This window comes from Rhinolophus hipposideros (genome assembly GCF_964194185.1).
Source record: "Rhinolophus hipposideros genome assembly, chromosome: 24".
Taxonomy (NCBI): domain Eukaryota; kingdom Metazoa; phylum Chordata; class Mammalia; order Chiroptera; family Rhinolophidae; genus Rhinolophus; species Rhinolophus hipposideros.
In genome coordinates, this window is record NC_138070.1 from 33,746,776 (window position 1) to 33,772,388 (window position 25,613).

Here is a 25,613-nt window from a genome sequence, read left to right on the forward strand (position 1 = left end):
CTAAAGGCTGTAGACCAAGCCAAGGTTCCATGAGGTGGATTGTTTTTAGCTTTCCGTTTAAAGTCGGGGTTAAGTAGTAAGTTAAATTGTAATAGCGCCGTCGCCGTCTCGTGTTTCTTAAATAGGAGGATTCTGTAAAGGGAATTTGAGACAGACTTCCTGTAATAATTGTCACCTTTGCCCCTTGTCAAGTGACATTTCGCGTGCGTGTCAAAAGGTTACCTTTACTCCGTCAAACAGCAATCGAACGTTGTACACATCCGAATGTGAATGGTAGACTAACGTTTATTGAACTCAAACAATAAAGGAAAAGCAGGGGGGGAGCATTCAGAAAGAACATATGCAGATTGTTTAATCTCACGGGATGCGTGGGCCCTGACTCTGGAAAGAAGCCGTCACTACCACGTCAACTAAGGGAAAGACTGGCCGCCCTTCTTCCACTGCACATGCGCAGTGAGCAGCCTCCCGGGGGTCTGGGGGCAGAAGGTGCCGAGCCGAGGCAGGCGCATGCGCGCGGCGTCTTCCGCGCGCCGCGCTGGGGGCCGCCCCGCCCCCGCCCCCGCCCCCGCCCCCGCCCCCGCCCCGAGCCACCGGAGCGTGTCGGGGCGTCGCACCGCCGCGGGCTGGGCAGGCTTCCTCGGCCGCTGCGCTCTGCACCGCACCCGGTGGGCGGCGGCGGCCCGTGGGCCTCCGCTCTGCAGCGCCCCCTCTGAGGTGCATTTTGCAGCCCTCGTCCCTCCCCGCGGCCGGCCCCTCGCGTAGTGTCTGGAAAGGTGGGCCGCGGTGCATCCGCGCTCCCGGCGCCCCGCCGGCCCGGCCCGGCCCGCGCTCCAGCCGGCTGAGCTTCCCTGGGGGCAGTCGCGGCGCCGGAGAGCCCGGCCTGCCCGGCCGGCGGCGACATGAGCTTCTTCGGCTTTGGGCAGAGCGTGGAGGTGGAGATCGTCCTCGGCGATGCGGAGAGTAGGAAGCGGGCCGAGCACAAGACGGAGGACGGCAAGAAGGAGAAGTATTTCCTCTTCTACGACGGAGAGACGGTCTCCGGGAAGGTGAGCCTTGCCCTCAAGCACCCCAACAAGCGGCTGGAGCATCAGGGCATCAAGATCGAGTTCATCGGGCAGATCGGTGAGTCGGCGCCCGGCCGCCCTCCCCGCGCGTCCCTCGCCCCCTGCGGCCCCGGGCCTGCGGCCGCCGTGGCCCCGTGGCGCTCCGGCCTGCGCGCCCCCACGGACGGCGCGCGGCGCGGGGCGGAGGCGCCGAGGGCCCGGGGGCGGCCCGCTGCTCCCCGTCGGTGGGGCCGTGCTCCCGCGCGCCCGGCTTCCTTCCCGCGTGGCGCGGCGCCCGGCCTCCGCCCCCCGGGATTTCGGAGCGAGGCGCGCCTGCCTTAGTCTGCAGGTGCGTGTCTCAGGAGGCCATTCTTGCAGTCCTGCTTGTGCCTCCCTCTGGCCCAAGTCAGGCTGGTCCTCTGTGCCTTGCTTAAGGCGCCCTTTTCCCCACCCCGTTTCTTTTAGATGGGATGTGGGAGAAATGGCTCACCAGAGGCTCAGGTCTCACCTTATCTCTGAACTTGCCTGTCCTTACCCATGTTTTGAGAAAGAAGCGCGGCTGTCGGTAGACCCAGTCTTTCCTTCTACAGCCTGTGTTACTAAGACTTCTTTATTACAATGTTAGTTTTCAGCGGGCTTATTTTGTTCTTAAAGACAAGGAAATGAGGCTCCTAAAACAAAAATTAAATGATCAAAATTTCTTAATGTTCCAATGGCCTTTAAACATGGTTATTAATAGTTAGAACTAGATAGTAAGAGACAGTAACAATACAGAAGATTTTGGAAGCCAGTCGAGACACAGGTGTCTCCAATTCTAACACTATTGGACTCTTGTTTGTTAAAACCCTCTGGTACTTCTGAAATAAATTGTTTTTGTCATTAGGTCCGGAATAGACTCACAAGAAATACCTGTATGGGCTGAGAAACCTCTGACAGAAGTCATACCCTATACCACATGCTGCATGTATGTGTTTTTAGAGTCTTCCACATGCTGTTTTTAGGGTCTTCCCGGGAAAGCTTGTTAATGCTCTCTCACTTCCTCAGAGTTCAGCAAAGAATCTATTCTCCCCCCTTTTACAGAGGCTGGAAACCTGCGGCCTGGCTCTATTTGAATCTGGCATTTAAGACAATGAAATCAGGTTGAAGACTGGCTGATCCTACAGGAAACTTTTTGTTGTTATTTCAAATCCAGAATATGAGTGGCCTTTTATGTACCAGAAGGGGGTCTGAAGAGTGAGTTTCGTACCCTCTGCTCTCCTGCTTCTAGCTTAGATAGGGTTTCTCAGCAGCACTCTGTTGACACCTTGGACCTGATAATTTTTTGTTGGTCTACAATGTTTAAGCATTGTCCCCGGTCTCTACCCACCCGATACCAGAAGCACCCCCCTGCCCCCAGTTGTAACCTCAAAAATGTCTTGAGATATTGCCTTACGTCCCCTGCGGGGTAAAATCCCATGGAGAGAGCCACTGAGTAGATGGGATGAATCCAAAGCGTTTTATGCTAAGTATAACATATGAGATAGTCAAGAAGTCATTGCCGACTTAGAATTAGTATTTTCAAGTGGTAGTTTTAACATCGTTGCATGGATTCTTTGACTCTGTAATATGAGTGTAGACAGGCAGGTTTAGTCTGTTTCTATACCATCGTTCCAGATGGCAGTACTTTATCAGCATGTGAAAGGTAACCAGAATGTCTGCTGTGAGCTGTTCAGGGGGAATGGTGTTAAGCCCTTTTTCTAGTCTAAATAAAAGGGAGTTAAGGAGGCTGCTTGCTGTACCTGCCCTGCCTGGTTTCTTGTGTAACTACTGGAATTCCAGAACAGCATTCCTGCTGAGTTCAGAACTTCTTATTGCTTCCATTGAAAACTCTTCCTTGAGTCTGAGCACTCTGGGCTAAATTGACCTTGTGACTTTAGGGAAGCTGTGCCCTTCTCTGGGCGTCAGCTTTCTTTCCTGAAAGGTAAGGGTAACAAAATTACCTAGAGAGAATGTTGCGATGTCAAGGGATCATGCTTCATTCAGAGTATGGTGTATCTGTGTCATGTACTTAAGACAGTGTGTCAGCTGACCTCAGGGCACCAGAGCGAGGCTAGCGAGTAATTTTGCTAAAGTTGTGGTCTTGTGGTTTTTTCCTTTATTGCACTTCTTGACTGTGCATGAAGTGAGAGGAGCTTTGGTGAGGTTCTAAGGTCTAGATGTATGGGTGACATACAGTATGGGACTTCCTCTCTGGGAGTAAGAAACTTCATAGCATGGTGTTCTGCCCACCTTCCTCACTGATTGCCAATTTAAGTCAATTTTTCTTATAAACCATTGTCTCTTGGATTTGGTCCTTCCTTCCTTCCTTCCTTCCTTCTTTCCTTCCTTCCTTCCTTCCTTCTTTCCTTACCTCCTTGCTTCCTTCCTTCCTGGGAAGAGTTCCTTAGCTTGAAAATAAAGTGGTTTATGTAATTAACCTTCTTATGCTTGTGACTAAATTACTTTTTCTCCTGATGAAAGTGTATTTGTCCCACCTTGTGTATTCATTAGAGGGACAGCCTGGTATATGTTTGAGGATCAAGCAGACTGGGTTACATTAAATTAAATAAGGCTCAGATTATAATAATACAGACTTTGCTAGTGTTTTTTGAGGACTATACATGAAGTGCAGGGCTTGGCACACGTAGTAGGCACTCAGTAAAAGGGAGTTACGTTGATCATTGTCATTTTCTTTTTCCCTGCTAAGCTGGATCCATCAAGATGTTTCCAGGGGCTAGACTCTTAAAACACTTCACCTTGCAGTCATCCTTGATTGCTCCATGGAGAATGTTCCCATCAGCTTCCCCTTTGACCTGCCTGTTTACCTCCCCATGTTGCCTTCTCAGTGTCTTCATGTGGAAGGTACAATAGCCCAAGAAAAACCTTATGGAAGAGACCCTGCACAGGATCCTTGCGGACCCTCATAGTGACGCAGGGCCTGCTCCAAAAAGCTCCTATCTTGACCTTGGTTTTGGAGGTAGACAGGAAGAGGGGTATCTTTTGTCTCTGGTTCCTTCTTACTCTATAACCTGCTCTGGAAATCTTCTCTGCACCCATGACATCAGTGTCGTCTTATATTCTGATGACTCCCAAATTCTTTGTTTTGACCTAAACTGTCTTCTGAGTTCAGTGCCTGTGTTTCCCACTGCCTGCTAGACATCTCCACCTGGATCCAAAACAGAAACCCCTTTCTCTTTCCGCTCCAGCCCAGCTTAGCTGCTTCTCCTGGTTTGTTTGTTTATTTCCCTTCATTTTGGCTTATGTCACTTGGGTCCATTCAGCCTCAGATATTTGGGAGTTATCTTAGACTCTTTATTCCTTTTTCCATATATCCAGTTGGCTTCTAAGTTTGGGTCTTCTCCAACAACTCTAACATATCTTAAGTTTGTGCTTCCTTTTCATTCCTAATGCTACTGCCTTTATTATTTCTACTTGTAGCAAGCAGTCTCCTAAATTGTCTTCCTACCTTTGTTTTCCTCTTCTGTCAGTTCATCTTCTGTGAGAGTGAACTGTCTAAAAGGCAGTTCTAACATTGTCAGTCCCCTCCTTAAAATTCTTCTCATCAATTCCCTACTGCTTAAAGGGGGAGATACATATCTAACTCTTTCCTGAGCTAGCCCCTGCCTTTCTCTCCAGCTTAATCTCTCCCTTACCCTTCACCCTCATCACTTGTAGTTTCCTCAAAATATTATATTCCTTCTAGGATCTTGGCATCTTCCCTTTGTATGTGAACATCTTTCTGCAAGGTCTGACCTTCCACCCAAGCTCTTACTCATTCTTAAAGCTCAGCAAACATGACATCCATCAGAAAGCCTTCCCTGACTTCCCTAGGCTGACTTAAGAACTTCTTCCAGTATTCTGCTAGAGGCCTCACTGGTACCTCTTTTCAGGCAGGATGTGACAAGCTTGTTGGTTTTTGTTCTAACTTGTCTATCTCCCTCACTAAATTCTGAGCCCCTGAAAGCCAGGGACTGCCTTCAGTCCATCATCAGTCTCATGGCTAATTTCTAGTCTCAGTGGGTGGCACATAGTAGGTGTTCAATAAATATTTGCCAACTGGATAAATTTGTCAGAGCTAAGAATTTACAGAAACTATTCTCTAGATATTTTTTTTATCTCCTCCTAGATAAACCAGAGTTATTTTAATGAAAGAAGAGTGCAGGTTTGCTTTGCTGGTTACTGCTAAGAGGGTGGGCACCCTGCTTTTGGTGGAGGCATGATGAGCGGGGTGCAGATCTTAGTCCAGACCACTGAGAAGTAAAATGACTCACTGGCCTCACCCACTGTTGCAGTATCTTCACTGAGGGAACTAGGGTAAAGAAATGTTAAAGCTGGATGTCGGTTCACATGCTTTTGCATTTCTCTTTCATCACACCTTCTTGTGTCAAGTTGAGGCTGATTTTTCCCGGTATATAAAAACTAAGAGTTGTCAGAGGTGTGATCCATTCAGTTCTGCCCCAATTGCTCAGGTGTTGCATTTTGAGCGTTGCCCCCTGAGAGTATAATAAGGTCATATTTATTCACTAGTGTTATATATGTTTTTTTCTTTCATCCTCAGTAAGTTTCTGAGCTGCATTGAGATTCTGCTTGCACCTTGTGTACTTTTTCCGATGGCTTGGTCTGTGTCCTATCAATGCCAACAAAGGTGTGGTGAGGGCATCTCCTGTGTCCTTCTAGCAGCTAATGGACCACATTTTTAGAAGAATGAAAGGTGGTATGTAAGGAGCCTTGCGGGTAGTTCTGCCATTGTTAGAAGGAGGAGAGACCGTTTTTCAGCTGGAATCCCTGGAGAACACTGTTGGTGTATGTAAGGCACAGCTGGGCCACCTTGGTGACTAATGGGGTTAAATAAACCAAAGATAATTAGAGAGTTGGACTTGCAGAGAAGAACAGACATGAGCACCCTTGCATTACAAAGCCAAATAGATAATACATGTCTGGGTTTTTAAAAAAAAATGTTTAAAGTAATGCCTCTGGATGTATCTGAACCTGTTAGCACCAATCAAGCCTGTACTTCTAAAAACTTCAGAGGCTTTCTGTATTTTAATTCATTCATCCATGAAATGCTAAGTAAAAGGCACATTGAGATTAAATAGATAGATTCTAGCCTATTAACAAGTTGTTTTGGGGGCTTGGAACAGAGCTGCACCTGGCTGGCTATGGGCAGCCCAGGGCTGTGACTCCCCACGCAGGTTTACCAGGGTCCAGGAGATCGGAGTGGATGTAGGCAGCACGAGTCTCGACTAGGTTGCCGGTCGGCAAACAGTGTCTGGGAAAGTCAGGGTAAAGAGGAGGTCTTTTGAGGTCTTTTTGCCCTTACTAACTTAGTTTCTTTCAAAACTGCCCTGGAGCCAGAACCAAACAGCAAGTCTCACTGCATCTTTCACACGATGACCATATGCTTCACAGCTGGCTCAATTTCCTTCCAAAGTGGCCAATTCACTCCTCAACCGTTGGTGGCACGTTTCACCATGAAAACATCCTGACTACAAAACTCATTTGTTTCTGTGGTAGGAGGCTGAAGACAGGAAAGTTACCTTAACCAACACACTTGGTCAGTTCTAACTTTTAGCTTGAAATGGGCAGTCCCTGAGGGCTTGGAGGTCGGGAAGAAGTAGGCATGACTTGTGGCTGCATGTAGAGGATAGAATAGAGGCATTTTACCATCTCTTTAGGATCCAAACCTCCTGCAAGAACAGCCTTGGATTTTCTGTTTTAGCTTACAAGAGGAAACCAAACTTTCTTGGCAAATAGCAAAGTATGGCTGCTATTTCTGCCCCGTTGCCTCACAGTGTTTGCAAAAGCATTGCAAACGGCTTAAATTATAAATGAAAAAGCCTGGTCCAGCCTGACTCAGACTACATACTGGCCACTCTTCCATGACATGTGGTGCAGGAGCTTTTATTAACGAGTCCAGGAGGAGAAGTCTGAGGGGGAACGTGACGCTATGCAGGGAAGGACCTCTCCTGCCAGACATCCTGGCTGAAGCCAGGTTCCCCTGCTGGGTCAGGCGGACCGTTGCTAGGATCCTCGGATGCTGGCAGCCTGAGTGCTCTCTGAGCCCTTCCGGATCGTTCTCTGTTTTGTTTCTCATGTTGCCTTTGGGCTGTGCGATCACATTTGTGTATTTTTCCATCCTGCTTTTCCCATCTTTCTTTTGACTCTGGGATTTCCCACTTAAAGATCATGGATGCTGGGGCCTTGCTCTGCCTGCTTTTGTCCCCTGAAACATATGGCCAGAATCCAGTTATTGGAAACTGAGGCACCAGCTTCCCCAGTTGAGGAGTAGTGCCACGTAGAAGCCAGGCCCATCAACAAGGGCACATGTAACAGTGGACCAGCAAGAGTGAGTAGAGAAGAGCCCTTGTCATAGGCTGGCCAGTGGCTCTGCTCCTACCCAATCACTGCACGTCCTTTTATTGAGGGGCACAACTACTGGATTTCAAAATGAGCTAGGAGTTGCTCACCTTTCGCTGTCCTTTTCCCCAGCTGTTGTCTCCCGTTAGTGGCTTTGTGGATTATCACTCACTACCTAGAATCCTACCCACTGCTGATTCCATTTAGTGTTTGGAACAGAAGGTGGGTTGTTTGTAATGTAAGGTGGATCAAGGTATGACTACATAGGAAATCAGCAACAACTGTAAGCACAGAATACAATGTAAACTCACACAGATGTAGCAGTACTAGTTTGGGATTAACCACACTGCTGCCACCTTTAAGAGTTGGATAAATCATAGGACAGAGGCCACTCTGCTTTAGAATACCTCCCCGTCTGGTGGAAAACAGTGCCCTGTGGAATAGGTTTGGCAGGGCCAGTTCCCAGAACAGCAAGGGGTTGAGTTTTGCACTCCGACTAAAAGCACTGTTGAAACCATTTTCTCCTTCTGGACATGATTCTCCTCCAGGGCAGAGCTGGACACGATACTGGCTCTGGTGGGGACAGAGAACTGGTTTCTTCAGCCCAAGATGACTTTGATCCTGATTGGGGCTCCGACCTTGTTCTGTCTGGGGTGGACCCAGAGCAAACACACCTCCGACCTGTAATCCCTGATGCTTAGGTATCCCTAAGAGAGGTCGCCTGCTGTGCTCTGAAGATCTGGGACCAGGACTAGTGGGCTGTTGTCCCAGATACTCATCTCTGTGGACCTGTCTCTTTATTCCCAAGCAGCCAACAGCAAAAGCGGCAAGTGCACTCTGCCTGCTCCATTTTCTCAGCAGGTCTATCCTACTTCAGGTTGCAGCCTAGTATGGCACTGGAGCCCAGAAATGCCAGGGGGTGGAACCTTGACTGTAATGTGGCCATGTATAGTCACAGTCAGTATTAAATGCCCCCACTGTGCAGCAGGGGAAGAGGGTGAGGAGGAGAATGCCAGGAAGCTGGGCATATAGGCCTTAAATCTAAACACCATGCATATAGCAAAAGTTAACACTTAAATAGCAGAGTACACACAGGCATAAAATAATATAGGATAATAGATGGCATGAACTTAAGATAAAGAAATACTAAAACTATTTCCAGGATAGGATAAATTGAAAGCTATGCCCCTCAAAGTGTGGTCCCTGGACAAGTAGGACCAGCATCCCCTGGGAGCTTGTTAGAAATGTAAATTCTCAGCTCCCCACCCCAAATGCAAGGGGTGGGGCCCAGCGATCTGTGTTTTCACAAGCCCTCCAAGTGATTCTGATGTACACTGTAGTTTGAGAACCACTGCTTTAGATGGAGGGAGTAACACTAAAACTTGTGTGTCATGTTGGCCACATGGAATCCTTTCTGAGGGATAGTAGCAGCTAACGGCTAATATTCTTTGTTTGCTATCTACTATTTATTAGGTACTATTCTAAATCCTGTGTCTTCATTGCCTTTACTTCTCACAAAACTTTCTGAAGTGGGTTTAGTTTTACCAGGTCATAGAAATAGATGCCGTCCAGTGGGAGTACCTGCTCTAATCTCAGCTCTGCAGCCAACCCCGTGACTCTAAGCCAGCCAGTCATTTAACCATGCTGTGCCTCAGTTTCCTTATCTCTGATATGGGTGAGAAGGCCTGTCTTAGCTATCTCACAAGATTATTATAAGGATGCTATGATTAAATACCTAGGAATATGCTTTAAAAGTTAGAAATATTTTTAAAAACGTATTTAAAGAAGTGTGGTGTTTTTGATAGCGGTTTCCCTGATACATCCCATATTAAGGTGTTCTCCTGATGTCCTGCAGCAGGATTATACTGGGCCACAGGATTTCTCTATAAAACAGAAGAGTGTTTGGAAAGGAGGGAGGTGGAGGGAGACCAGTATATGAGGAATGCAGTGAAGGAGCAAAAGAGAGGGAGTCAAAAACAAGGTCTCTGGGGGGAAGGTCTTTCAGAAAAGGGGCTCCTGCAGCCTGGGGCCCCTCGCTTGGCCCCGTGTAGTTTGGGGTCTGGTAGAGGAGGCTGATGCTCTCTCTCCAGAACTCTACTATGACCGTGGGAACCACCATGAATTTGTGTCCCTGGTGAAGGACTTGGCCCGGCCTGGAGAAATTACCCAGTCGCAGGCCTTCGACTTTGAATTCACCCACGTGGAGAAGCCGTACGAGTCCTACACTGGGCAAAATGTGAAGCTCCGGTAAGTTGTGCCCCACCTTGCCCCAGAAGCTACCCCACATGAACCATAACCTGAAGCTGTCCACATTTCTGAGGATCTTTATTAGGGTTTCGAAAAGGAAGAGCGCTGGGAGCAGTGGTATGCTGGTAAATGTTTAGCAACAGCCTCTCTTTGGTTTATAAACCTTTGGTTTATAGCATTGGTCAATTCTGCAGTGTAAATATTCCCAACATGGCCAATTTCATGCTTCCAACCTGACGTCCTTCAATGCAAACTTGGGAAGAGATGTACAGCAGCCACCTTTACAGAGCATAACTCTCATATGGAGACAATAAATATAAATTCCCCCAGGAGCAGAGAATTTTAAAATGTAGCAAAATAATTAGTGAGCAATGAGTTTTTAGTACTTATTAACTTTGTTTTTAATATAATTCATTGAATTGTAAGTTTATATAATTTAATTTTAAATAATTGCTGTGTTTAATAACCTATTGATAAAATGCCTGAAAACTCAACAGTCACATATACTTTTGCACATTGGTATAAGCCACCTCCAGGACACCACTGGCTGGGCGTCAGGACGTACTGATCCTTAGTCCAGCTCTGCCACACCACAGCAATGTGATCCTGAGTTCTGTCACTCAGCTCTCTCAGTAGAAAAGTCGGTAATAGATTTAGCTTCTAATTCCAGATCTGTCCTCTACATCTTTTGGGGGTGATGAGAGAATAAAATGTAATAGAACGTAAAAAGTTTTTAAAAGATTAATAAACACAATTTAAGTACATGGAGTTGTTTTTATTGTTCCAATCTGGGAAACCCTTCAGGATAGGGACTGATTCCAGAGACTCTGGGGTTTGAAAAAAAAAAAAATTCCAGCATAGCTATATTCTCTTGGATATAACCCAAGATTCTGTGATGTCATTGGGATAAAGCAGACTTCCTGCATCACTCTGGACACCTGGTTCCAGGTCTTGATACTCTCTCAAGCTCAGCTTATTCTAATCACCTGAAGGCCTGGGTTTAGCATGGTGCAGAATAAAGCAGGACTTTTTTTTTCATTTTATTTTATTTTTCAATTACCATTGACATACAATATTACATTAGTTTCAGGTGTAGATCATAGTGATTAGACATTTATATAACTTAGAAAGTGATCATCCCGATAAGTCTAGTACCCACCTGACACCATACATAGTAATTACAGAATTATTGACTGTATTCTCTATGCTATGCTATACTTTACATCCCTATGACTTTTTATAATTTGTATGTTTTAATCCCTTCACCTTTTCCACCTAGCTCCCCAACACCCCTCCCATCTGGCAACTATCAATTTCTTTTGTATACTAATGAATCTGTTTCTATTTTGTTTGTTTATTTTGTTTTTTAGATTTCATATATAAGTGAGATCATCTGGTATTTGTCTTTCTCTGTCTGACTTACTTCACTCAGCATAGAACCTTCCAAGTACATCCATGTTTTTACAAATAGAGCAAGACTTTTCCTCCCCTTCTTTCTCCCTGGGCACCCCTCTGCCATCAAAAGAGTGATTGTAGGCTCTTTTTCAATCTTTATAGAGATCTAAACACTGACATCTAAACCCCACTAAAGACAACATTTCATAACTGCACTCAGAGAAGGCAGCACCAAAACTTGGCTGTGGGATTTATTGTGATTTAACTTTATTTTTTGCAGTAGATTTCTCTTAAATATTTCTATGACAGAAAAAAAAGGTGTTGAAAACAGTATGACATTTCTTAAAATATTAAAAATAGAATTACCATATGATCCAGGAATTTCACTTCTGGATACATATCTAAAAGAAGTGAAAGCAAGGGCTCAAGCAGATATATGTATACCTATGTATACCCACATTCGTAGTCACATAACAGCATATTCACAATAGCCACCTGAGTGTCCATAGACAGATGAATGGGTAAATAAACTGTATATACATACAATGGAATGTTATTCAGCCTTGAAAAGGAAGGAAATCCTGTCATGTGTGACAGTATGGATGAATCTTAAAAACATTATGCTAAGTGAAATAAGCCACTCATTAGAAGACAAATACTATGTGATTTCATTTATATGAGGCACTTAGAATAGTCAGACTCATAGAGACAGAAAGTAGAATGATGGTTGCCAGGGGCTGGGGGGAGGGGGAATAGGGAGTGAGTGTTTAACAGGGACAGAGTTTCCGTTGGGGAAGTTCAAGTTCTGGAGATGTATGATGGTGATGGTTGTACAACAGTGTGAATGTACTTAGTGCCACTGATCTGTACACTTAATATTGGTTAAAATGGTAAATTTTGTGTTATATATATTGTAGAGGAAGAAAAAAAAAACGTTTCCTTGGCAGGGCCCTGCAAATTAGACTGACAAGAGACAGATTAGTAAGAGAAAAAGAAAGAAGCTTATTCACATGTGCATTGCATACACGTGGAACTCAATGATGAGTAACTCAAAGGGGTGGTTTGAAGTTGGGTTTATGTAAGCATCTTAACAAAAAACCAAGAATTTTACCAAGAAATGGCAAGGCGAAGGAAAGTCTGGTACTTTGAGCTTCCAGGGCAACAAATTGTGGGAAGGTAAACATGGGGAAAATAAATGGAAGACCAGAGTTGTATATGCAAGGTTTGTTACATAGATTTGTCTGGTGCAGTCTCTGGGTTGATAAGAATAAGGACAGTTTATAGAAGATGTAAATTCCAGCTTGCATCTTATGATGTAGGTAGAGGGGAAACATGAAAAGTTGTTTTGGGTTTATTTTTCTTTGTTTTCAGCCAGAGGAGTGGTTCTTATGGAGGATGACTTTAAAGTCAATGTGTAGTATTTGATGGATGGGTAGAGTGTGGAGACAAAACTGTTAGAAGGCTAGTACCGTGTTTCCCCGAAAATAAGACTGGGTCTTATATTAAGTTTTGCTCCAAAAGACACATTAGGGCTTATGTTTAGGGGATGTCATCCTGAAAAAATCATGTGAGGGCTTATTTTCGGAGAAACACGGTAGGAGGTCCTAAGAGATTGGCTGTCATGGACACAATGTGAACAGGCAGAAAACCAATTTAATAGATGTCAACAGAATTTACTAATCAGTGAAGATGAAGACAGAGGGCTGTAGGGAGGAAGACATTATTTGTAGATAAGATGATTCATCCAATTTTAAAGTCTGGAGCACTGGCAGAAGAGAGAGGTGTAAAACTTGGACAATTGGAAATGCAAGCCTGGCACTCAGGACAGAGAAATGCACTGTTGGAATCATCTGCTCAGTGATAATACCTCACAGGTTTTTCAAGCAGGAGAGCTAATGGAGAGAAGAGCTTGTCGTGCGGGGCATCCTGCGGGGCCTCTAGTCCCACTCCCCACATAAGAACGCAGGATATGGCTAGGCCCAAAAGGAACACCCATGGAGCCATACATAGGTACAGGAGTCATACCACTATAGTCTCACTAGTGGCACTGTACTCTCACTGGAGTCACACGACCTGCAACCTGCTGTCCACTTCTCTGCCTGCCAACCAACCAACTTGACTCTCGACCCCCCTCGACTCCCTCTCCAACCACTGCAACCACGGCAGTTATATCAGTGGCTTATTGGCTAACTGGTTACAGCTGACAGCCAACTAGCCACAGCTGACGGCCATCTACTACCCGAGCCAGCATTTTTCCACGTGAGGTCGAGAGCCTGGAACCTGCTTTCTGTGGCTGTGTCCCCACACTCCACCCCTACAGGGTCTTACCTCACAATCTATGCAACAAGCATCTTCCGCGAGGGACCCTGTGCGAGGAGCCTGGAGGTGAATGCAGTATCTTGGACACAGCCAGGCTCTCTGGGCAGAGCCAGGGTTTCACAGGGCACCACCAGTCCTTCTGGGCACAGCCAGACTTCCTGGGCTTCTTAGGGTACCACAAATCTCCTCCTGCCCTCCTGGCAGGTGGTACTATCGCACTGTAACCAAGTGTCATGGCTGTGGCAACACGTGAGGAGGATGGTGAGCATGCCCGTGTGTCACTGTTTTCACCACTCGGATCCGGAGGAGACGGAACTCTTCCACCGACGTCTGTAAGCTGAGGCCATGTAGCACGTCCACCCCTAGAATATACTCCAGAACAGGGGAGACATAAACCTTGTAGGTACGAGGGGGAAGCCTTCCTATACTCAGTGTAAGGACACAGCGTTCACAGTCACAGTCTTTCCCCCGTAGCCATCAATGCAGATTGCTGGTCCGGGAAACAGTTCTGGGTTCCCATAAACAAGACTGCAGTCTGCACCAGCGTCAACTAAGGATTAAAACCCTCTGCACGTTAGAAGGGGACCAATGTATGGACATTTCCACGTGGGGCCTCCGATCCCTGCTCTTCCCCTCTGACCGGGTACCTTGGCCCCAGCCCTAATCAAGCTGAACGGATTCAGCCTCAAGTGGCCGCATGAAGTCCTGGAGGGACACGGGTCGCGCTTTCCCAGACTTCTCCTTTAGGCTTCTCCGGAATTTCTGTTCCAGACGCAGCTGTTTCCAAAGTTCCAACAACAGTGCATTGGGTTGTCGGTCTGTTTTCTTCCGATCGACCCCTGCTGCCACGAGATCACGCCACATCTGTGCGCGTGTTACTCTCTGAGGCGTTAGGCTTTCAGGTCTCAACTGCACAGACCTCCTGTCTTAACTTCCTTTGCCTCCGGCTTTCAACATCCCCTAGGGTGGCCATGGCAGTTGTAACTTCATAGATCCGCCGTCCCACATAGGGCGTAAGAATGGCGACCAAGGATCCAAAAGCACTCGCAGGTGCAGTATCCAAAACCAGATCTCTCCTGCTGGCTGTAAAAAACTCCTCATCCAGCCCCTGCATGTTAGGGTTGAAAATAGCACGTCTCATACCTATTTCACGGATGATTTGAGTAAGTTCCGTATATGACTGCCATTGACTGACAGAGTCTGGCAGCTCTCCAGCCTGTCCCCATACTCTGTGTACCGCAGCAGTGAGCCACTCCATTAGAGAATGGTTGCCCTGGTCGTGGGCCAACCTATGGCAGTTCTGTAACCTTTGTCGCAGGGACGATGCACTGTCACAAAAGCTAGCTTTTCCATCTTGCCTGGGGAGCAGAGAATGTTGTCTGCTTCCTCATCCCATAAACGTAATAGCCAAGCCGAGACTGGCTCTCCAGGGCGCTGTCAGCACTGCCTCCCCAGCTTCTGCAACTCAGTGGGAGTGTAAGGGGTGTAGGTTGTGAACACAGTCACAGCTGGGTTGCCGGCAGCAATGCCCCAGGGGCCCAAAGGTTGCTCACTTTTACCTTTTGCTTCAAATTTGGCCGGGCTTGGGGGTTAAGAGCTACATTGTCTCCACTCACTTCCTTTGCCTCTGCCTCAGAGTCTGCACTGTGGGGCCCCTCTTCTAACAGGCGGACTAAGAGCTTCCAGTGCTTCCAACTGGGACACCTGGTCCAGCACCTGGGCCATTTCCTTAAGCACATTTTCCATATTGAGACTCAAGGCCCTAAGGAACATCCCGCCCACATGGCCGGCTGTAGCTTTTGCCTCCTCCGGCAACCGCTCAGCCAGAGCCTGCAGGGCCCTCTCCACGCTGGCCGGAGAGCCATCCATGTCCTCCCACCCCTCCTTGGGGGTCCAAGTCCTGAAAACAGTGGCCACTGGACACCACGTACTGTGTGGGGGCCACCTGTCCTCCTGCCCAGAGTCAGACTATTCCTACCAGGTCAGAATCTTGCTTGCCGCGCCAGGCATCCGATTGGGTGGAGGCTTCGGTGTCTGCAACCCTCAGAGCCTACAGCAGCAGTCTACCAAAAAGCCAGTGATGCCTGCTATGGTCAACAGGGTGGCATGCCATCCTGAGGCTCGAGAGGACCACCAGTTCACTGAGGGGTTACATCTCTCCCAGGCAGACTGTGCTCCCCGTCTCTGTTGCTGCTCCTCATGGGCTTCCCAAGACTGAGTTTTCACATGTACAAACTGTTCCACCATCCCTCGGAAAGTTTTGGCTGGCGCCATACCCTGCTCGCTGCACCATTTGTCATGCGGGGTGGTCTGCGGGGCCTCTAGTTCCGCTCCCTACACAAGAACACAGGATATGGCTAGGCCAAAAAGGAACACCCAGGGAGCCATAGGTAGGGGCGTCATACCACTATAGTCTCACTGGAGGCTGGAGCCACATGACCTGCAACCTGCTGTCTGCTTCTCTGCCTGCCAACCTACTGACTGGACTCTCAACCTCCCTCAACTCCGTCTCCAACCAGCGCAGCTGCGGCAGTTATATCGGTGGCTAATTAGCTAACTGGCTAGAGCTGATAGTCAGTTAGCCACAGTTGATGGCCATCTACTACCCGAGTCAGCACTTTTCCACGAGGCCAAGAGCCTGGAAACTCTGTCCCCACAGAGCTCAAGGCCTATTGGGGCTGTTGGGGGATAGTAGGAGGTGAAGCAGCGTAATGCCCTCCTGTGGAACCATGGGAAGAGCATTTCAAGGAAGAGGAAGTGTTTTACACTAACATAATACTGATGGTGAAAAAAAAGGACTGGATTTGGTAACTGGGAGGCTGGGTGTTACCTTGAGGGCAGTTTTTGTTCGGTGGTGGCAACTGAAGCAAGGGGTGAGGAGTAGTGACTGGGGAAGAAGCTCCAGTAGTTAGAACAGGACCTCTCTATGACAGCTGTCTCTCAAGGAAGGTCAAGAGTATAAGGCCTGGAGAGTGTTTGGGGGATTGATGAGTTGGGACTTCTTATAAACTCAAAGGAAGAAGCCTTTAGCTGGTGAGAGATTGGATATGTTAAGAAAATTGGAAACTTTGAAGGACAAGATGACTGACAGTAGTTTTCTACCAAGGCTCCCTTATTAGAATTACTTGGGAGGCTTTAAAAAATGTTGATGCCTCGGTGCCTTTCCAGAGCAATTAAATGTCAGGTGCTTCTGGGCATCAGGATTTTTAATGCCCCTCCACCCAGTGATTCCGATGTCCATCCAGATTGAGAGTCCTTCTGCCAGAGGGAGAAGGAGGAAAGGTCTTGAGAGACAGAGGTGCTATTGGAAGGAAAAAAGGATGGGCAGCGATACAGACACATATGTTTAGGTTCTAAGCTAGAAACAGCACAGCCAGAGAAAGCAGAGAATTATAAATCTTGACTTGGAAGGCCTTCATCTTAGTATAGTAAAAGTAGTGCCTTCCACAGAGAGGAGGAGAGGAGAGAGAGGAGGCTTGGGAGCCTGAGCAATTAGAGAAGAGTTAGGAACACATGTCGTGGGGAGTGGGACAGAAGTTACTGAGATGAATAAAAAAGAGTGCCAAACAGAAGACAGTAGTCTAATGTGTAGTTGATCTGGTTAGCAATTTTGTCCAGGCATGCTTGACAGGCGGTAGGGATTATCTAAGTTTTACTTAGAAAAAATACATAATCAAAGGGGTATTTCTTCCCTCCTTGGGTATTAGCATAGAGTTAAGTCAAGGGGACAGGCATGCTGGGGAAGGTTACACTAAAGTGGCCATAGAGGTTAGGCTTGGCACACTAGAGCCTTCAGGGGCTGTGTCTTTGTCTTCTTTCTAACTTGCCCACTATCACAGCAACCCCCTCCCCTAGGATCCTAGTTAAGCCAGAGATTTTCTTTGTTTAAACACACCACCTCTCCCACCTCTGTTGCTTTACTTATAAGGTTTGCTCTCCTGAATGCCTTTTCTCTCTCCCCCCAGTACCTGACTCTTGTACCTGAATTAGCACGTATGTGATCTAATTTTTCTGTTTAGTTGCCCATCTTCCCCAGGGGATTATGAGACTATATGTCTTACTTATGTTATACCTAGCAATGAATGTTTGCTGAATAAATAGCTGACTTAATTTCTCCATTCTCTGTTCTTCTCACATAACTGTGAGTGACTTGAAAAATACTTATTGATTGAATATTTTTAAATGAATAGGCATGCATAGATGGGTATAAGGCAGATGACAGGAGTTAAAGAAAAAAACCTGCACACAGATACAATGTAGATAGTAGTGAGGGCCCTACTGGAATACAGAGTAGAGAAATCACTTTTACTTAGAACAGCTTTCATAACCCAGAGCATGGGCTCCAAAACAGATTTGGGGGAAGGGTCTTTGAACTCCCTGGAAGCGTAACTGCAGAATGTTGTGTGTAAGTGCATATGTGCATTTTTTTCTGGGAGGAGGGTCAACAGATATAAATTCTCAAAGGAATACAAGACACCAAAGATTAACCGTTGTAAGGTGTTCTCTCAAGTGGGTCAATCTGATGCATAAACCTAGTAAACCTGCGTAGCATCTGGAGACTGGGAGTATTCCTTCACGACGCCTCCATGTCCTCCAGGTATTTCCTTCGAGCCACCATCAGCCGTCGCCTCAACGATGTTGTCAAAGAGATGGACATTGTAGTGCACACACTCAGCACATACCCAGAGCTGAACTCTTCCATCAAGATGGAGGTTGGGATCGAGGACTGTCTGCACATTGAGTTTGAGTACAACAAGTCCAAGTAAGTGCCCAGGGCCCTACGTTGTGGAAGAACTATTTAGGCAGGTTAACCTGAGACCTAATGAAAATGCAAAGTGACGGCAGCCCCTTGCCTTGGCTAGTCCGTGGTGACATGCTGGGGGGCAGATCACAAAAATTACGGGGAATGTATGTGCCAGACTAACTAAGGTAGACTGACCAGGAAATAAAACCTCATTTGACGTAAATTAAACTATATTAACTTAAGAAAGTAAATTTAGGTTAAACAGCCTATGATGTCTTTCAAAGTCCAGATAAACTAGCTTTAAGGCTATTTGTTTTGGATTCCACGTACAGCTGTTTCCTTTTATTGCTGAGAATAATCTCAGAACACCATTCCATTATCATCTGTCTCCTATATACAGTATGTCTTAAGACGGCAAAGTAAGGAAATCAAACACCGGCCACAGTTCGCTGCTTCTTCCTTGAACTGAAATGAATGATAGCAAAGAATACCTGATGCCTTTTCATAAAGGTCTTTAAGTAATTTTATTTTAACTAGCAAGTTGGGGAGCCATATATGTTTTAAATTAGGTTTACTGTTAGAACGGGAAAATATTTACCTGCTTGTAAATCACAACATGTACAGTTTAAAATGCACCACAGCATCTTCTCATTATAATACATTCTTGAAAATGAAAATCAAATGTGTGAAAGTAAAAGTGTATTCTAGTCACAGAGAGCTAAAAAAAAAAAGGTGGGGGGGGGAGAAAAATCACCAAGTATGTAACTAGGGTTCTTGTGGTGGAGAGACCCTTACCTCAGACCCACTGTCATCCAGAAGCTTGGGGTGGAGGGAGCTGAGCCACATGGCTCTCCTGTGAAGGGGTTGGGAACAGAGTTTTTTAAAACCAAGAACAAATGTGCTTTCTAGCACAGGGGTGAGGGGAAAGGTGTGTTTTCGCTCCTGCCCTGGAACAAAATGGGGTGTCAGTAAAATGACAGTATGACCCAGAATGGTCTGGGCCCTGCACGGTCTGGGGCCCACCTGTGGAGTGGGGCAGGGTGAGCTGGGAGGCAGGTTGATCTAGGTCTGGCAGGGACGTGTGAAGGCACAGGCTGCTGCTGCTTTCTCCTCACAGTCTCGGGGCTCTGTGGGCCTTCCTGGAAAGGAGCCATTGAAAGTAGCTGCCCACCAACACCCCAGCCACCTGACAAAGGGGGTGGCTGGCCGGCAGTGCCACTTGTAGGAGCTCAGAATAGTGCTCAGTCAACAGTGTGCTCAGGAACAAATTTAGTGTGTGAAAGGCACTTTAGAGAGTTAGTTACATGACGCCAAGGACTGGATCCTCCCAGAGAGTGCATGGTCTATATGACGTAACAGGAAGAGCCCAGCACTTAGAATCACACCCTGTTTTGCCATTAAGGAGTTGAACTAAGGTTAACAGGTACTTAAATTTTTGTACCTTGGGTTTCTGAAAAATGAGGGCTTGGATCAGCTTCGTGGGTTTCAAACATACAGGAAGGATGAAGTCAAAGAGGAGCTGGGAGTCAGGGCTCTAGGCCCTCCACAAGAATAGCTCTTCTATGTTCTTACATAAGTAATGCTTCTGTATGAGATTTCATGTAGTACACAGGGACGTTCCATTTATAAAAGTTGGAAAACTCATAGAATCTATGATCTCTAAGCATTCCTTCTAAAATGCTGTGAGTTGGCCTACATTCTGCTTTTGGAAGTGTTCTGAGGTTATCTACTCAGAGTATCTGCAGTCTTCCCAATTAGATTATTAGCAGAAAGATGGCATGAAATAATGGGGAGAACACAAGCCTAGGAATTAGGAACTTGGGTTCATATCCCATGTCTATCCTCTCTACTCAAATCCTGGTTGAACAATTATACTTTTTTTCTTTGAACTTCCTTTTCTTCACCTGCAATATAAGGAGCTTAAATTCTAAAGTCCCTGCCAACCCTCAGGTCCTACGATTCTGAGCTTCAGGTTTGGAGATTTTGCTCTCTGCCTGCCATGCCTGATACAGGGCTCTGCACGTACAGACCATCATCCTTTCTGCCTGACCCCAAGAAAAGCAATATACACCACGGCTGGATTCCTGATGGCTCAGAGCATAAGCCATGTGAGCAGAGCCCAGAGAGATGTGGATGGAGTTTGATGCATGTATCTTGCTCTGCTGCTTCTTGCTCTGCGGGTCCACACCACGCAAAACTGTTCGTGGTGGTCTATCAAGGCCCAGTTCTCAAAAGACATTTTGTAGAGCTCAGAGAGGAAGAGCAAGACCTGGTTTCTGCATTTGTGGGTATGGTCTCTCACACATTAGGATATCTAAAAAAATTGCACACAAATACAAAACATGTAAAAGAAGTTATAGGACCTGAGCAAATAGATCAGATGAGCAAGCATGAATGGCTGATGTAACATTCAGGAAAAACATCCTTTGAGTTGTATCTGGAGGAATGGAAGGGACAGAAATTACTTTGATATAAGTAAAGAACGTGTTGAGAAATCAGGTTGCAATGGCAGTATGGGTGGGAATACGGGCGAGTGTGCACTGTGACTCCATGTCCTGAGACCATAAAGGTCTGTAAATGTGCAAAGCGGTGGATGCTGTACACACATCTTGTTTTCTTTCTTTTCCCCAGATACCACTTGAAAGACGTCATTGTGGGGAAGATATACTTCCTGCTGGTGAGAATCAAAATCAAGCACATGGAGATAGACATCATCAAGCGGGAAACGACAGGCACCGGCCCCAACGTGTATCACGAGAACGACACGATAGCCAAGTATGAGATCATGGATGGAGCGCCAGTGAGAGGTGAGCCTCATGGCCCCGACAGCCCTGAGCCACCATACCTTTTCTCCTAGGCTCTGCACAGTTTTGGAAGGGCTTGAGGGATTATACTGTTCAAGTTAGATTTCTATTAACCTATAATTTCTTACTCTCTAATTATATACTGGGGTCACAATAAGGAGGAAAGGGAGGGCTCCTACCCCACCTTCACCCAGAAGGGCTCCTTTATATAGTGAACTCTCAAGAGTAATGCCAGTGTTTTGTTTTTTTAAAAAAAAAAGTTTGCAGAAGCAGATACTTTGAATATTTTATTACTTTTTCCTGTTGACATTCTGACATTCTTTGCTGCTAGGGGGCAAGAGACTGATACAGAATAGTCATTTTTGTTACTTAGTTCTAGCTCTGGTAAAATGATGCATTCTCTGCATTCCTTCATCAAGTGTAGCTACTCTGGCCAACACTTTCAGGGCCTACAGACAGCGCTGGGAACTGGACGGAAAGGGTCCTCTCCGCACCCTGCACAGAGCTAACATTACATCTGGGATGGGGAGAGTTGAGAGCTTTATTATTTGGGGAATCTGTGTGATTATTTGGGAGTACCCATCATTTTACGTTCTTCATTGGCTCTGCCGAAACTGATGATGGAGAATGTATTTTTTCATGTAGAAGTGCTTGGTGATGCCAAGGTTTTATTCAGTGTATTTCCACAGTCTGTTCCAAGCAGAAGGAGGGGTGTCATAGATTAAGCAGCCTGGAACACTGGGGACAATGACAGCACATCCTTGAGTGTCACCATGCCAGGTCCTTGGGGGGGATAGGCTCGAACTCTAACTCTGTGTTCCATTTTTTTCACCAGTTGTGCAAGTAGAGCCAATTGTCATTTTCCGTGTACAAATGAAACAGCAGATAATTAAAAGATCATTTATATTTAGCTTTAGACTACATTATAGGTTTGGCCTTTCTCAGTAGAATTATTGCCCTAATTTTGTTCCACTTATACTAAAAGGTGCAGTGTTGGAGCTGGAGATCTAAAATATTATGTAGTCTGTTTCCATAATTTTCCACATGAGAAAATTAAGGTCCAGAGAAAGGAACACACTTACTCAAAAGTCATACAACTGGTTAATGGAGAACTGGGACCAGAATGAGGATTTTCTGTTACCCAGACCACTATACCATCTTGCCAATCCATCTTCGAGTTGAGATGTATTTTGGAGGGCACGCACCAATTAGGGTGAAGGGAGATGGCATCGAACTTGCTGGGTAACATGATGAGTTAGCTGGAGCCTGACAGTTGGCTCTTGAAAACCCAGCAACTAGACACATTACATGTGATCAAAGGATGCTTGACAGGACTATATCCCTGTGCTGTTCATCCCCACTGCCACTCACTGGTCTCTATGTGGAGGTGGTGAGAGAAGGATGTTCAGAAGGTACAACCAGACCTGGAATGGAATCGCAGTCATATTTTTGCTTCAGCAAGTCGTTGGGCAGCGGAATGCAACTTCCCAAACGGCATTTGTTTGAGTGTTCCATGCCATGCTCAGGTGGCATCTCCCCGCTCTGGTCAGTGACTTGGTATAAGGTAAAGTGGTCACTTTGTCCCTTGCTATGATTCCTGCCTGGTCCTTATAGGAGAGTCCATCCCAATCCGGCTCTTCTTGGCTGGCTACGAGCTCACCCCCACCATGCGGGACATCAACAAGAAGTTCTCGGTGCGCTATTACCTCAACCTGGTGCTTATAGACGAGGAGGAACGGCGCTACTTCAAACAGCAGGTGAGGGCCTGAGCACCTCTTTCAAACCCCTGGTGCCCCTAGTGACAGAACAGGAAGGGCATCATTTCTGTGAGGATAAAGCTCCGTTTCTGACAGGTTAAGGAGAATGGTACCATGTTTCCCCAGTCTTATTGGTCTCCAAAAGACATTTTGCTCCAAAAGACACATTAGAGCTGATTGTCCGGCTAGGTCTTATCTTTGGGGACACACAATATTAGTCTCCATGCCACTTGTTGGTTTGCCAAGAGTTGGAAACCATGGATTACCCAGAGTTCCACAGCAAGAATGAAGGTTCCCACTTGATACCTGGAGTCTGCTTTCTCAGGCCCAGCCCCAGCTACCACTCTGCCCTTGCAACCCACACCATCCAAAGCAGCCCTGGGGATATGGAGGTATGGACAGCTGCTATCTTTGGTGAGAGATAAGCAAGGAGGATTTTGCCTAAGATTCCCCAGGAGAAAGTTAAAGCCTCTAGGAAATCCATCCCCATGACTTCTGCTCATGGTGTCACGTTGCCCCCTCTCTCAAATCTGCAGGAAGTGGTGTTGTGGCGGAAGGGTGACATCGTACGGAAGAGCATGTCCCACCAGGCAGCCATTGCCTCACAGCGCTTTGAGGGCACGACCTCCCTGGGTGAAGCGCGGACCCCCAGCCAGCTGTCTGACAACTGTAGGCAGTAGGCCCCCAGGGCCAAGAAGCTGCTGGGCTTCCACCCAGCACCCCCGTCTACCAGACATCAGCGGTTAGGGGAGGTGGCCGACAGTGCGATGCTCAGCTGACCAATTTCTTGCAACCTGAAAACAAATCATGTTTTTGACTTACTAAATTCTTTTTTCTGAACAACCTGAGGGGCTTGGGCTGGGAAGCGGTCTCCTTGGGATTTTGAGGCTTGTGTGGGAACAGCAACAGGTAACATCCCGGAAGCTAGTCTCTGTCTGGTAAAGAGCCTTCTGTTGAGGCTTTGCGCGTGGGCTGCCTCACACTGTACAGGAGAGCAGCAGAGTGCCAGCATCCTTGGCTCTGGCTCTGGGGCTTCCTGATCCAGTGTCTGACCACGTCCCTGGGGATTCTGAACTGCCATCAGGGCCCCAGGTAGTCACGTCCTGTCCTCCCCTCTATGTTCCTGAGGTAGTGGCAGGAGTTGGGCCTGCCCCGTCCTAACTGGCCAGGGCAGACTCAAGACCAGGAAGCTACCTCTTAGGGAGTCTTGGATGTGGTGCTTTGAAGTTTCCACACGCCACCTTTCTGGCCTTTCTCTCCCTGCTGGGACCCAGGAACTTCCATTCTCCATCTTCTACGGATTCTTTTCAGTAACATCCTAGACTAGAAGCCTGTAGAAGGCCCTTTGGCTGATTGTCCCCTCACCTGTGAGAAATCCTGGCAGAGACACCCAGGGGTCAGTGTCATGCATGGATGGCAGCAGTGTCAAACACAGGAGGCTGAGCTGGAAGGTGTAAACTGTGTGATAGCTGTCTGCCTTCACCATGTGACTCCACTCATCAGCCCTGAGGGCTGGGTGGTTTTAGGGTTTTGTTCCATGTGCCCCAGTAAGCCTAAACAAAGGCATCTGTTTCCCTCAAGAACAGATCCCGGGGAGGGGCCTTCATCTCTTTGCTTCCATCTCTAAGGATGAGTCCTCATCACTCCTTGCTCTCCATTTAATTTCTGAGAATTGGGGCGTGGATTTCAAACCCTTGGAAGTTTTGTTACTACTATCACCCAAGCCCCTTCACTCCCTGCCTAAACCTAAGAGTTAAGGGAAAGTGATGAGGGGCCTCATGAGAAGACTCCGCTATATAACTTCAGAATAATTCTGCTTGCCAAATTATGTCTTCATCTTCACCAGTTGACTGACCAGAGTTTAGGACCATTAGTATTTTTGTTTAAAAACATATACAGAAACTCTCGTGGATATTCTTGTTAACAGTAGAGGGATTTCTCCCTCTGTTGTGCTGTGCTTGGTCCTATTGAAGATGTTGGCGTCCTTTTCTGCCTCATCTGGAAATGACCAGGAATTACTCCTATTGGCCTCCCTTCCCTTCTAGAATGACCAAGCAGACCCCACTGGCCAATAAGTACAATATTTGGCGGTTTGAGTACTCTGTAATTTGGAAAGCAGAGAGGTTGGTTCCTGTATCATCTTTCAGTTAGTATGGAAAATGTTTCCTCAAAAAATCAGTGTAATTGTGGGCCTTTGAGCAGGGCTCATGGATCAGAAGTGAAACCTGGAAAGGCATTTGGGATAACACTTGAGGATGACTGCGGGCAGCAGAACCAAGGAAGGTGAGGTGGTTTCCCCCATGCTGGACCGAGTTCAGGTGCGACGGACAATCCCCATGGGAACAGGATCATCCATCTAGCTGCCCCTGGATTTGTCAAGGTTAGGACTTAAGTGTATGGGGGAGGCAGGTTCTGTGTTCCTTGCCTTTTTCAGAGCATGGGATTAGACTCTGGTGTGCCTCCCGTAATAAACGGCATTCTAACTAGAGAGCATCTGCCAATTCCTCTGCCTCCCAACAACACAGATTTATTTTCCAACTTTCCTAACATCTTAAACCTTTGTTCTGGGAGAAGGAGAAGATAGAATTTGCTTTTAGTCTCTCAGGAGCTGTGCACAAGCCAGGTCTTCTGTTTTTTCTTACTCTGCCGCCATTCTCTATTTCTCTGTCCAACTGTGGAAGTGAGGGGAGGCTCCTGTTCCCCTCTGTAAAGTTTCCCGTACCTGGCAGTGTATAGGTACTAAACCAAGCAGTGCAACTTGTAATTAAGCAGCTGCAGTGTTTACATGTTTCTTAATGTGTCGTCTTTTCAATGGCTGTATTTTAAAAAGCGAACTTGTTTCAGTGGTTTCGGATTAAAGGAAGCCCCTGTGGCGTGGAGGCATCATGGCCGTGTTCCACCAGGGTCTGTGGTCTCTTATCTTACACTG

The 25,613-nt window shown here is 46.7% G+C and overlaps 1 protein-coding gene across 1 annotated transcript; it reads left to right on the plus strand.

Annotated features, from left to right (window-relative positions):
- Nucleotides 1-491: 491 nt before the first annotated feature.
- On the plus strand, nt 492-25,583 carry VPS26B (VPS26 retromer complex component B). The gene is made up of 6 exons (XM_081037108.1): nt 492-1,122; nt 9,509-9,665; nt 17,977-18,141; nt 20,755-20,930; nt 22,542-22,684; nt 23,221-25,583. Exons 1-6 carry the CDS (start codon nt 900-902, stop codon nt 23,362-23,364), a joined length of 1,008 nt encoding a protein of 335 aa, XP_080893234.1. The 5' UTR covers nt 492-899; the 3' UTR covers nt 23,365-25,583.
- Nucleotides 25,584-25,613: the final 30 nt, after the last annotated feature.

What these genes read in the sequence shown, in the direction of transcription:
- VPS26B (XM_081037108.1), top strand. Translation starts at nt 900, where the DNA reads ATGAGCTTCTTCGGCTTTGGGCAGAGCGTGGAGGTGGAGATCGTCCTC. An exon ending in GGGCAAAATGTGAAGCTCCG is followed by an intron (nt 9,666 to 17,976) that starts GTAAGTTGTGCC and finishes CATGTCCTCCAG; the next exon opens with GTATTTCCTTCGAGCCACCA. An exon ending in GGATGGAGCGCCAGTGAGAG is followed by an intron (nt 20,931 to 22,541) that starts GTGAGCCTCATG and finishes TGGTCCTTATAG; the next exon opens with GAGAGTCCATCCCAATCCGG.